Source organism: Triticum aestivum, chromosome 7B (genome assembly GCF_018294505.1).
Source record: "Triticum aestivum cultivar Chinese Spring chromosome 7B, IWGSC CS RefSeq v2.1, whole genome shotgun sequence".
Taxonomy (NCBI): Eukaryota; Viridiplantae; Streptophyta; class Magnoliopsida; order Poales; family Poaceae; genus Triticum; species Triticum aestivum.
The window spans coordinates 648,254,115-648,266,098 of NC_057813.1; the positions used below are offsets into that span (position 1 = coordinate 648,254,115).

General features: G+C 48.2%; 1 protein-coding gene across 1 annotated transcript; it reads right to left on the reverse strand.

Moving 5' to 3' along the window:
• Positions 1-6,994: 6,994 nt before the first annotated feature.
• Positions 6,995-8,266, reverse strand: LOC123156572 (aspartic proteinase nepenthesin-1-like). The gene has a single exon (XM_044574732.1). The coding sequence runs from the start codon at positions 8,264-8,266 to the stop codon at positions 6,995-6,997; it is 1,272 nt and encodes a 423-aa protein (XP_044430667.1).
• Positions 8,267-11,984: the final 3,718 nt, after the last annotated feature.

Here is an 11,984-nt window from a genome sequence, read left to right on the forward strand (position 1 = left end):
GATGAGGGTATGCTTGTCACCATGGATCTTGGTGATCCTACAATCGAGCAAGACAATATGGACATTTGGGTCCTTGTGGATACACTTCCAATTCTTCCCCCGTGTGAGCTTCTCAAACATAGTTATTAAGTAATTTATATTGTTTATTTCAAAATAGTTGACAGCTTATTTCCATTGATAGCTTATTTTCATTCTTCAAAGAATGTGCGGAAGATGGTAGACAAAACCCACTACACTGATGGCTCCGAATTAACTTATAAGGAGAAAAATCGGTTGATCGCATTTTGCACTGATCTTGAGAATTACAATGTCTACAATCGAACTCCTCAACATTATGGTCAATACGTGCCACTAGTGCACATGTTGAACTACGGTAACTACCATGGAGATACCCTGGTAAGATTTTTTACTATTACGACATCCGTGCATCTTTTTGCATACTTCTAAAACTAGTTCATCATTGCTAACTACGAAGTTATTACTATGTTTTTAAATAGATAATCCTGAATGATTGTGTGCCTCATCTGATGTATACGCACGGTTGCGTTGATGTTTTGAACATAAAACCAGGTCGTCCTACGAATCTCAACTGTCCATACCGGATTTCTAAAAGAAGTGGAGACATGACAATCAAAGAATGGAAAAAATGTATGGACAGTCGAAGGAGCTTCTTGGAAGCAAAAGGAAGCGAAGCACAAGAATTAGAGACAGGATGATCTCCATTCTTCATAATGGAGAGTCAGGGTCTATATTATCTTAAGTGTTTAGGTCCTACCTGATACTAATGATCATGTGCTAAGAACAATTATGTAGGGTTGGGTTCGATGACTATGAGTATGATGATCGCATGACTTGTTATTAATAACGAGTAGAAGTTGTATGATGATGCATGATTAGTAGGACTTGTTATTATATATGATGATGTATGATGCGAGTATGAAGAGTTATTATATATCAGTGGGTGAAATGAACATAGCAGTAGCGTTGGTAAACCAAGCACGAAGAATAAGAGAGGACACTTCTCTCTATTAGCTAGCTAATAACAACCTAAATTAACCCCCAAAACCCCTAAACCAGCCACTTTAAAAAAAACCTCAACTGCAGCCAGCTTCTGACGCGTGGATGCCTTTTGGTCCCGGTTTATGTCACCAACCGGAACCAAAAGCCCCCCTGCCTGGGCTGCCCGCAACGGCCAGGTGGAGGCCCATCTTTCCCGGTTCATGTAAGAACCGGGACTAAAGGGGGGAGGCATTAGTAACGACCTATTAGTCCCGGTTCAAGAACTGGGACTAGAGGCCCTCATGAACTGGGACAAATGCCCTGTTTTCTACTAGTGGTGAGCCATCCATGATGGTCTGTTAGGTGTACAGTTGGTCGACTCGGGGCGGTATCCATGACGGTCCATCATATGAACTCCCATCTTGCTAACCCGTGACGGATTTCATGATTAAGCACATAAATCCGTCATATATTACAACAGTTCCTGGGAACGTCATCAGAAAACCGTCATGGAATAACCGATTTCTGGTAGTGTGCTTTACACGTTACTGGTTCCAGGAAGAGTCAATTACATGTATCCAGAGAGTTCTCTTCAGACAATTGACCCGGATAAGATGAAAAGGAGTGGACGACAATGTCTAGTAAGTGCCGAGGAACCGGCATGTTTTGAAGACGCATATACGAAGGACTGTTGGCGTTAGGTAATGGACGAGGTGTTGGGATCAATGTGCGATAACAATGCATGGGAGCTTGTGGATGTTCCGGACTACCATAGAGCCATAGATCTCTAGTGGGAATTTAATATCAAGAAAGATACCGAAGGATAGTAGCCAAAGAGTACGTGCAAGAAGATATTGTTGAGTTCCAAGAAGTGTTCATTCCCATTGCAAAGATGGAAACAGTGAGAATACTCATCACCGAGGTGACGGCCTTCATCGAGGACTGCAAGATGAAGCGCATCACGGGGGGTCAAAAGCAAGGAGCTCCTCATCTGGGTCACCATCTGCGACATGTACATCGACAAGAACGACTACTCAAAGATCACGTTCAAGACGCCCACCGGACTGGGAAGGACCTTCCCCGTCTTTGCCTATGGAAAGGAGGATGACAACAAGCACGACGTGGCCAAATAAGAGACCACGGGCGGCATAAAGAGTCATTTTTTTGCTGTCATACAGAGTTTGACACCACGATGAATACTACATTTACTTATTTTCTATATATGACACAACTCTTGATCAAAGATGTTTTCATCACGCTCATCCTGTGCAAGTACTGAAAATAGAGGTAACAGATAGTTGAGTAGCAAGAAAATTCTTAACAAGTAACAAGTAGCACTAGTAACAAAGGTGCAGTAAGGTGAACCAATCATTTTTGTAATTGAGGACAAAGGGGTCCTCGGGCCGCCGGCCTATCTCTCATGGGCCGGACTGGTGGACCACTCTTGATTCATTAAAGGAAGGCCAAACTACAGGTGACCCCGTGATGGAAGGAAACCTCTGAAGACTTGGCGTATACTCCACATTTGGTAGCAAAAACAGCATGTTTATCCCCTAATGGAGACCAACCATGTGTATCCCTAGGTACCCCTGGTGTCTATATAAACCACATGGTTTATCCTGTAGGTGGGAGAACCATTATCGACATATCCACCTAGGGTTTAGTTCATCTAATCTCGTGGTAGATCAACTCTGTAATTGGAATACAAACACATCAATACAATCAACAGGACGTAAGGTTTTACCTCCTCGAGGGGGCCCGAACCTGGGTAAACGTTGTCTCTATGTTCCCTGTTACCCATCAATCTAGGATCCACACCTCGGGACCCCCTACCTGAGATCTGCCGGGTTTGACGCTGACATTTTGGTGCTTTCATTGAGAGTTTTGTTGTAGGATCGTCAAATGATCGATGGCTCGCTTAGTAAGTGCCGATGTCATCCGCGTCGGGGATATCTGCGTGACCGGCTATCTCTTCATGTTTGGCAGCATCGTTCTACACACCAACCCAACCGGCCACCTTGACAAGATCGACAGTTTCGCTCTTGAGTAGGAAATCTGGTTCGGCAACCTGGAGTTCGTCATCGACGTTCGGGGCTATCTCATCTTTACTGGGTTCTCAGCTTTACCTAAGGGGCCCAGCAATCCCGAAGCCACAATTTCGGACCTTCTCCAAGATCCCATCTTCGGGTCGGCCTCTATCTCGGATATGGCTTTGAGCTCGGATCTGATCACAGCGTCCGAGGACCAAGGGCCAGCCTTGGCAGAAGGCACCCCCTATGCAAGGATACCGGAGGTTAACTTCCAAGGACTTCAAAGGATGAACCTCACTGACCTCTTGTTGTTAGACGATACGTTAGATCGGATCCAGACGTTGAACATCAGACACAAGTTTGCCGAGTTCCGCGCTATAATGAACTCGATAAAGCGCAGGCACAAATTTGCTAAGTTGGACTCGATGTTACTGCTGAAGTTACTCCCACTTTGGTTAGTCCCAGGATCAATAGTGCTAGATGCCGCTAGATCGGTGCCCATAGGCCTATCCTCCTTCTGCCCCCCGCCGCCAGGATACACAGGAGTTTGATGTTGCTGCATAAAATCACGGTTTGGAGAGCTGATTTTTTCACCGCCATATCCATCAGGGTTAGAGCTATTAAACAAATGATCATCAACATGATATTCACCCCCTTGATCAGTAGGATTTAATAGCTCTAGAGATATCAAAATTATTTCAGCACGTACGTGAGCACCGGCATTGCTGTGGAGAGCAGAAAAAGGAAAAATATTTTCATGAAATGCAACATCCCTGGAGATGTAAATGCGGCCAGTGAAGATGTCAAGGCACTTGAAGCCTTTGTGAAGGTTGCTATACCCAAGGAAAGCACATTGCTTGGACCGCAATGCGAGTTTGTGTTTATTGTAGGGTCAAAGATTGGGCCAGCAAGCATACCCAAAGATTTGAAGAATAGAGTAGTTGGGTTTTTCATGAAACAGCCGTTCAAAGGGTGTCCCAAAGTTGATAACCTTGCTAGGAGTTCGGTTTATCAAGTATGTTGCAGCAATGAAAGCTTCATCCCAAAATTTGAGGGGCATGGAAGCTTGAGCAAGAAGGGACAAGCCTACTTTGACAATATGTCTGATGTTTCTCTCTGCTGAACCATTTTATTGGTGAGCATGAGGGCACGAGACCTTATGTGATATGCTTATCTTGGTGAAAAGGGAGTTTAATATTTCATACTCCCCTCCCAAATCTGTTTGAAGAGCAAGAATTGTACGGTCAAATTGTCGTTCTACAAGATTCTAAAAGTCAAGAAATTTCTAGAAGACCTCAGACTTGTGTTTGATTAGATAGATCCATGTGAATTTACTGAAGTCATCTATGAAACTCACATAGCATTTTTTATTCTTCCTACTGTTACAAAGGCAGGACCCTAAACATCAGAAAACATAAGTTCTAAAGTAAATTTTGATTCATTTATTGACTTTGGATAAGGAAGTTGGTAACTTTTGCCTTTCTGGCAGGCATCACATACAAAATCATTATTGAAGCACGTAGCACATGGGAGTTTATTTTTCTCACTAATGTCTTTGCTAACAATAACAGAAGACGGATGCACTAGACGCCAGTGCCACCTACCCAAGGATAGCTTGGTAGCACTTAGCACTTGCTTCTTGACGTTGGGTCCGGTGTGCCTAACTGGATAGAGACCTCTCCTACCATTTCCTTGAAGGAGTACCTTTCTTGTTCCCTATTCCTTTACAAAATAAGAATAGGGATGAATTTAAACAAAAGAGTTATTATCAATGGCAAGACGACTAGCATAGATTAGACTTTTGTTGGCTTCGAGTACATGGAGAATATAATTCAAATGAAGATCACGATCTAGGGTGTGAATAGCAGAATGACCAATATGTTCAATAGCCATACCTGAACCACTTGCAGTATGAATCGGCTCATTTCCGGTGTAGCAATCACACACAGTCAACTTCTCCAGGTCGCTCGTGATGTGGTCGGTGGCACCACTGTCAAGGTACTAGTTGGTATCCACCCCATATTGTGGAGAGGCGAGATATGTTGATTTCTCCTCTACCCCTTGATAGGACTCGTCATAGCGCTTCCAACACTTCCAGGCTGGGTGGCCCATTTTACCGCAGATCTGGCTCTGGACCCTGGGGGCAGAGGCATGGTTGGTGTAGTTGCCCCCGCTGCCACTGTTGTGTCCACCACCGCCACAACCGCCTGGCTTGGAGTAGCCTCAGCCACCGCGGTCACCACCGCTCCCGCCTTGCTTGCGGCCACGGTCATCACTCCCGCCGCCGTTTTTGGCGAAGCGGCCTCGAGTGGCAGCATTGGCAGAGGACAGCGATCCTCCACCATGAAGATTCATCCTCGTCTCCAAGCTGAGCAGCTGCGAGAACAGTTTGGCCACGGTGTCCGATTCCACCTGGGAGCACATGACAGAGACCACAGGATCAAAGTCCTCGTCTAGTCCTGCCAGGATGTGGGAGACGATATCTCCTTCGTCCATCTTCCTCCCTGTAGCGATCAACTCGTTGCAGAGGGACCTAACCGTCCCAACGTAGTTGGTGATGTAGGAACTGCCCTTCTGCAGAATGGCGTGGGCGATTCTGGTGTTAGTGGTGTGAGCACGAGTATGAGAGGCAATCATGCCCTCCAACATGTTCTAAAGCTTTGCCGAGGTGTGGCAGGATGCAACCTGGACGTCCATATCATGAGGAAGCGTCGTCAGAAGATAGGAGAAGACTTGTTGATCTCGCGCATACCAGGTTTGGAGGACAGGGTTTGCCGCCTTCGTCGTGGACTTGCCATCAGACGAGGTCACGTCAATTTCCCTCTATGGCGGCAGCTGGTTGACGTCGAGGTACCTCTCCATCTGCGCTCGCCGGATGGCGGAGAGCAACGTCGCCCGCCACAACGCCTGATTGCCCTTGGTGAGCTTCTCGGTGGTGGCATGAACAAATGGAGAGGATGAGAAGGAACTTGAAGACATCGCCATGAATGGTTTTGAGGAAAGCTCTGATCACCATATGAGAAAACGAAGGGTATGCAGTTCTGCAGGGACGTACTTTTTATATAGCACAAAAAGATTACAGAGGGAACAGGTTATTGCTAGGCTTTTCCCCTACTCCAAGCTATACATAGATAAGATAAGCTCTAGCCTAACAACCTGCTGTATGTAGATTACACGCACGCATACACAGTCCTGATAACACACCACGTTACACCCTATACATGTTTACAAGCCTATCGTTTAACACAATGCAACATCCGTACCAGTTGTACTACGTTTAGTCCAACACGGTAATAGAATTTGGCTCACACAATTTAACAGTCGTGGTTCCATTAATTCTGAAAATGTGCACGACTGATCCTAGAACATTCCTCCGCTCCCTTCCATTTCATGCGCTCCATTGATCTCGGTCTACAAGCACAAACAGCCCACAAACACGGCAATCAACCAGTTAGATGGATGATGGACAGGTCGTCGACTGAGATATATTCATCGAAGCATCAATATCAATAGAAGTTCTCAATCAACTAATGACCCAAAAACTTCCATAAGTATTAATCGAATTGACTTTTAAATTCTAAATGACACTCGACAACAGGACCCACCTGCCAGACTTTGCCGGGTTGTTTCTATTAGGAACTGGGTGAACATAAGATTCGGCCAAGTTTATTTAGTTTCGAGTCCTCTTTCATTGGAAATATGAGAACTATTAAGTCTGCCAAGTTGGGTATCACTAGCTACGGAGTTCAATTTTGAATCAAAGTCAGCAGACACAAGCTTGCCAACTTCCACGATAGAATGAACTCGTTAAAGTTCTGGAACTCGGCACAAAACCAGATTCTAGTAGTGACATATGCATGTGTTGAATTAAATGTATCCCTTTCAATGCACATGGCACAAATACTTACCAAAGAATCTCGATTCGCAATCATATTTATGCATGCGTACAATTAACGTGGGCGTGATCACAGTGAGCTGCAGTCGGCAGTTTGGAAAGAGAGCTCCTCCTTAGTAAGGTCGTACAGCAAGTGCATGTTCTGCAACTGGAAGTTGCCGATGATGCTCACGCTGCTGGATTTATGCATCACCATGCATGAAATGGAATCATCCAGCGGCACCCAGTAATTCTCTGGCGGCAGCACCATGTCCGCTCCACCACTGAAGTGGAACACCATGGACGGCACTGCCTTTTCCTGCGCCACTGCCACACACAAGTCGATCCCACTGCCGGCTGGTGGCGGCAGGAGGCTCCCGTGTAGCTGCCTCCGGAGCTCCTCTCTCAGAGGCCTGTACGCCCCATCGACCAGAACCGAAGTGGGGTTACCGGAGTCGACAAAGACACCGCCGCCGGTGCCGTTTGGTTTCAGAGCGAACATCATTGGTGGGATAGAAAGCCTTGTTTGTCCAACGCTTATCCCGATGAGTGGGACATAGTAGAATGGGTACTTTTTAGGGCCTTGCACGAAAGACATGGACATCACAGGGCTGCCGCCGCTAAGGCTCGCCGAGGCGCCGACGAAAAGGTGACTCCTGGCACCGGGAGTAACGTTGCTGCGGAGGTAGGGGGTGTGGCAGTAAGAGAACTTGCTGGCACCTATCTGAGAGACGAGCGACAAGGGGCCACGGCCAAGCCCTATGAGGCCCGACGACCCGTCAAGGGACCCCGGAGTGAACTGCAGCGTGTCGACGCAGCCGAACGTGAGCGTCACCGAACCATGTTCAAAGGCGAAGACCTCCGTGCCGATAGACCCTCTAGCGTCGCCAACGCCGTAGAAGGCCCCGAAAGCGCAGCTGCCATCCTGGCGGCACGAGTGCGCCCGGTTGGCTAGGCACAAGGTGTCGTTGCATGGCACGGGGTGGAAGCTGTCCGACTTGGACGCGTTATAGTAGGGCAGGCCTTGCATGACGCAGGATCCTTTGAGGCTGCAGGTGGAGCACTGCGTCCAGATGAGGTCGCTACCGGTGTCGATGAGGGCCTCGGCGCGCTGCGGTGGGTTGCCGATCAGGTACTCGGCAATGTACTGGCTGGTGTTCCAGTGGACCGGTGCGCTCACGTCGACAAAGGACGTCAGGCGCTGCCGGCTGCTGGCCATGGCGCGCTGCACGCGCTCCGCCACTGTGTAGTTCCCCTTGCCATCAACATGGATGAGCTCCATGTGTAGCCCTGCGCTACTACACGTAATTATGGTAGCAGCACTCGAGCACAACGCAACGATAAGCACCAGCCTTATTTCCATTGTTTCCCTTGTTGGTTTGATGCAAGCTCCTCACCATGTTATAGCTTAATTGGTAACCTATGGCCTCCATATATATTCATCTGGATAACATGTGGAAACAAACAAACTGACGGAGGATTGACGTGGTACTTTCATAATTTAATAGTAATACACTAGCGTAGTATAATCAAATCTAGGGTGCCGGCCTGAACCATGCACGGGATATGGGCGGACTTCCTTATGGCAGCATAGACATAGGACAGTCGTACTACCATTTTCAAAAATTCTACCAGTATAGATACAGATAGGTAGCAGCTGTCGTTACATCGCTCATCTCTCCAAGTGTCAACCTTTACAAGAAGCTTGGATTTTGTCGCCAAATCCTAGTGTGTGTTTTTATCATTTGTTCTCAAGGGTTGCTACACAATTATTTGACGTGGTAAACCTCCTAGTATACTTATATATCGTGCTGTCTGTGTTCTTGCATGTAATGATTAATCTAAGAACGCATAGAAAAAATAAGACACAAATACAAATCTATTATCTATGAAAATCCTGAAACATCCATTCAGTTAAATAGCGAATAACAACCTATGGGTCTCCAAACTATTTATTACTATTAAAGTTCACTAGCACAAAAGAGTCTCTTTTGACGTTCATTGTGGGTGTTTGTTGGATTTGATACTAGAAAGCTCATGGAGTCATCATTGCTTCGATATAGCAATGCTTAGAGTAGCATCTTTGACGCCTCGGCCGCTGTCGTTGTCGTCCAAGCATATATACCATCACAGCATCAATGGAGCAGCCAGGCTGCCGTCGTAGCATCGTCGAAACAGCCGTGCCAACGTGGCAGCACTGCCACGACTGGGAAGCACATCGTCGCAGCATCCTCGAAGAAGTTGGGCATTCGTCGGAGCCTCGCCGCGGTCATCGAAGCACGCCGTCATCGCGGTTTGTCACAACATCGACACGGCTGTCAAAGCACACCGTCACAACATCATCGAAGCAGCTGGGTTGCCGTCGTAGCATCGCCACGTAATATCATCGAAGCAGCTGGGTTGTCGTCATAGCATCGCCACGGCTGCTAAACCACCTGTCACGGCCGCTAAAGCACATCATCGCAACATCACTGAAACAAATATCTTGCCGCTATAGCATCGCCGCAACCGTCAAAGCGCACCACGACCTCAAAGCATGTCATCGCAACATTGTCGAAGCAGTCAGGCTGCCATCGCGGAATCACCGTGGACGCCAAAGCACGCTGCCGCACCATCGACACAGTCGTCAAAGCACGGCGTCGCAGCATTGCCATGACCGTCTGAAGCACACCACTTTCGCGGTTCATCTCAGCATCGGCAAGGTTATTGAAGCACGCAGTAGCAACATCATCAAAGCAGCCGAGTTGCCGTCGTAGCACCGCCATGGTTGTGGAAGCACCTATTACGTCCGTTGAAGCACATCATCGCAACATCATTGAAACTAACATGTTGACGCTATAGCATCGCTGCAACCATCAGAGCACACCACGACCTCAAAAGATGTCGTCACAACATTGTCGAAGTAGCCAGGCTGCCATCGTGGCATCGTCGTGGCTGCCAAAGCACGCGTTGCGCCATTGCCACAATAATCGAAGCATGTCATCCCGGTGGATGAGGACCGGTGGCGCACCTGGATGATCGCACTCACCGCGCTCGTCGTGATGGCCGTCTGGGCGGCGCTGATGGCGATGGTCGTGTGCGAGTCACCGGAGTGGGTCGTATACTTCTAATCTGGAGACCCACTCTTTGAGTGATACCTGGCAGTACGGATCTCAAAGCACCAAGGCAGCTTTCGTCTCTGAAAGTCTGAATCCCAGTTGTGAAATCCCGACTACCACTGCCGGCCGCGGGTACAGCCGCACACCTCGATGTCGGCGTCGACTTTTCCCTTGTCACAAGTCACAACACAATGGATGCTTGCTCTCGTCGCTCGCGGCCAACTGCTGGAATGTTGCGAGTCAACGGCTCCTCGAGGCGGAAGCTGCAGGACGACGCCGATCACGCTCATTCTCCTCCCCGCAACAGCAAAAGCAACGCATGCCAGTACCGTCCAAATAGTCACGCTGCGTCCATGCACGTTCTGTATGGGCATGCAACAAGCCTTGGATCATTATGTCGACGGAGTACTCATACTCCCTATGTTTCGAAAATGTTAAGAGCATCTAAGAATAAAAATAAGATTTAGAAAAAAATCACACAAAGACAAAGCATGGCCATCACTGCACCGGGGCCTCTTTTGACTACATCACAAACTCTAATGAAAATGCATGGTTAATTTGGCGAGGTTCAAACGTACACAACAGTGCAGCCGTTTCGAGTGAGAGCCACACATGGTGTGCGTGCATGCATTCGTCATGTGAAGAGAAAGATGAAACAATATAAAACATTAATGAATTGCATCCTACTAGGTGTGTAGTGATATACGTGTGACAATGTACATGGATATCTCATGATTTAGCTAGATATTTGGCTGGCATATATATAGTCCATCAGAATGAGTATCCCATTGTCCGAGTCCAGGCAAGTATCGACCCTTCTCAGGGCACTTGCAATGTGGACCGTCGGATTGTGTGTCCAAACATATCCCAGCTGTTGGATCTTCAGACGAAATGATCCTGACCGTTGGATCGAGTCTGATGTGACTAGCAATAAATAGTGCCTCGTTTTTACACTCTTGCTGCCTTTGTGTATCACAGTGACATACGGGGCCTGGCCAGGGTGAGCTCCAGCCGCCGGGGACTGCGGAGGGTGGTGCACCGATGCTTGCCCTTGTCTGTAGGAAGGGTGTGCCACCGCCTATAGATTTGGGTGACCATCGAGGGCATTTTCGCCATTCGATGTGTATGCCCTTGTGTGGATCTTTGTGGGTGGATGGGCTGCGTGTAAGGCGAAGAGGGCACCCGATTGGGTGAACCCTAGCCTCCGTCCCGTCGCGTCCCTCCCACTGAATCTCCCAGCGCTGAGCTCGAACAATTCCCCACAATCCCTCGACCCCCGACCTGCAGCGAACGACCACCTCCTACGTCACCACTCCATCCCTTCCGCCGGCGACCCCCACTACCTCGCCGTCTTGCTGGATCAAGAAGTCGAGGACGTCACCAAGCTGAACGTGTGGTGAACGCGGAGGTGTTGTACGCTCAGTGCTCGGTCGGTTGGATCGTGAAGTTGTTTGACGACATCAACCGCGTTGTTCTAACGCTTCCGCTTACGGTCTACGAGGGTACATAGACACACTCCCCCTCTCGTAGCTATACATCTCCATGGATAGATCTTGCATGTGCGTAGAATTTTTTTGTTTTCCATGCAACGTTCCCGAACACATCCCGCAAAATAGTGCTGATGAAATACACAGACTGCTGCACTAACCTCTTGCCGGGGGCCTTTGATTCTCGGGCTTCAGCGGCTGCAGTTGTCTCCGGTAGACCTGCTTCTGGCACTTCTTCTTGCTCCCGCTCAACCACCAAGGCCCCGCACACCACTTGAGTCGTTGCAGCGTTGTACAACTATAAGGATTCGCGTGGCTGAGGCGCGACAAGGATTGGCGGGGAGGCAAGATATTCTTTTAGACTTTGGAGGGCACCTTCTGCTTCCGGCGTCCATTCCATGGGACCAGTCTTCTTCAAGATCTTGAAAAATAGGAGTGCTTTTTTCGCCAACCGAGAGATAAATCTCCCGAGGGCAGTGATGCATCCGTTGAGACG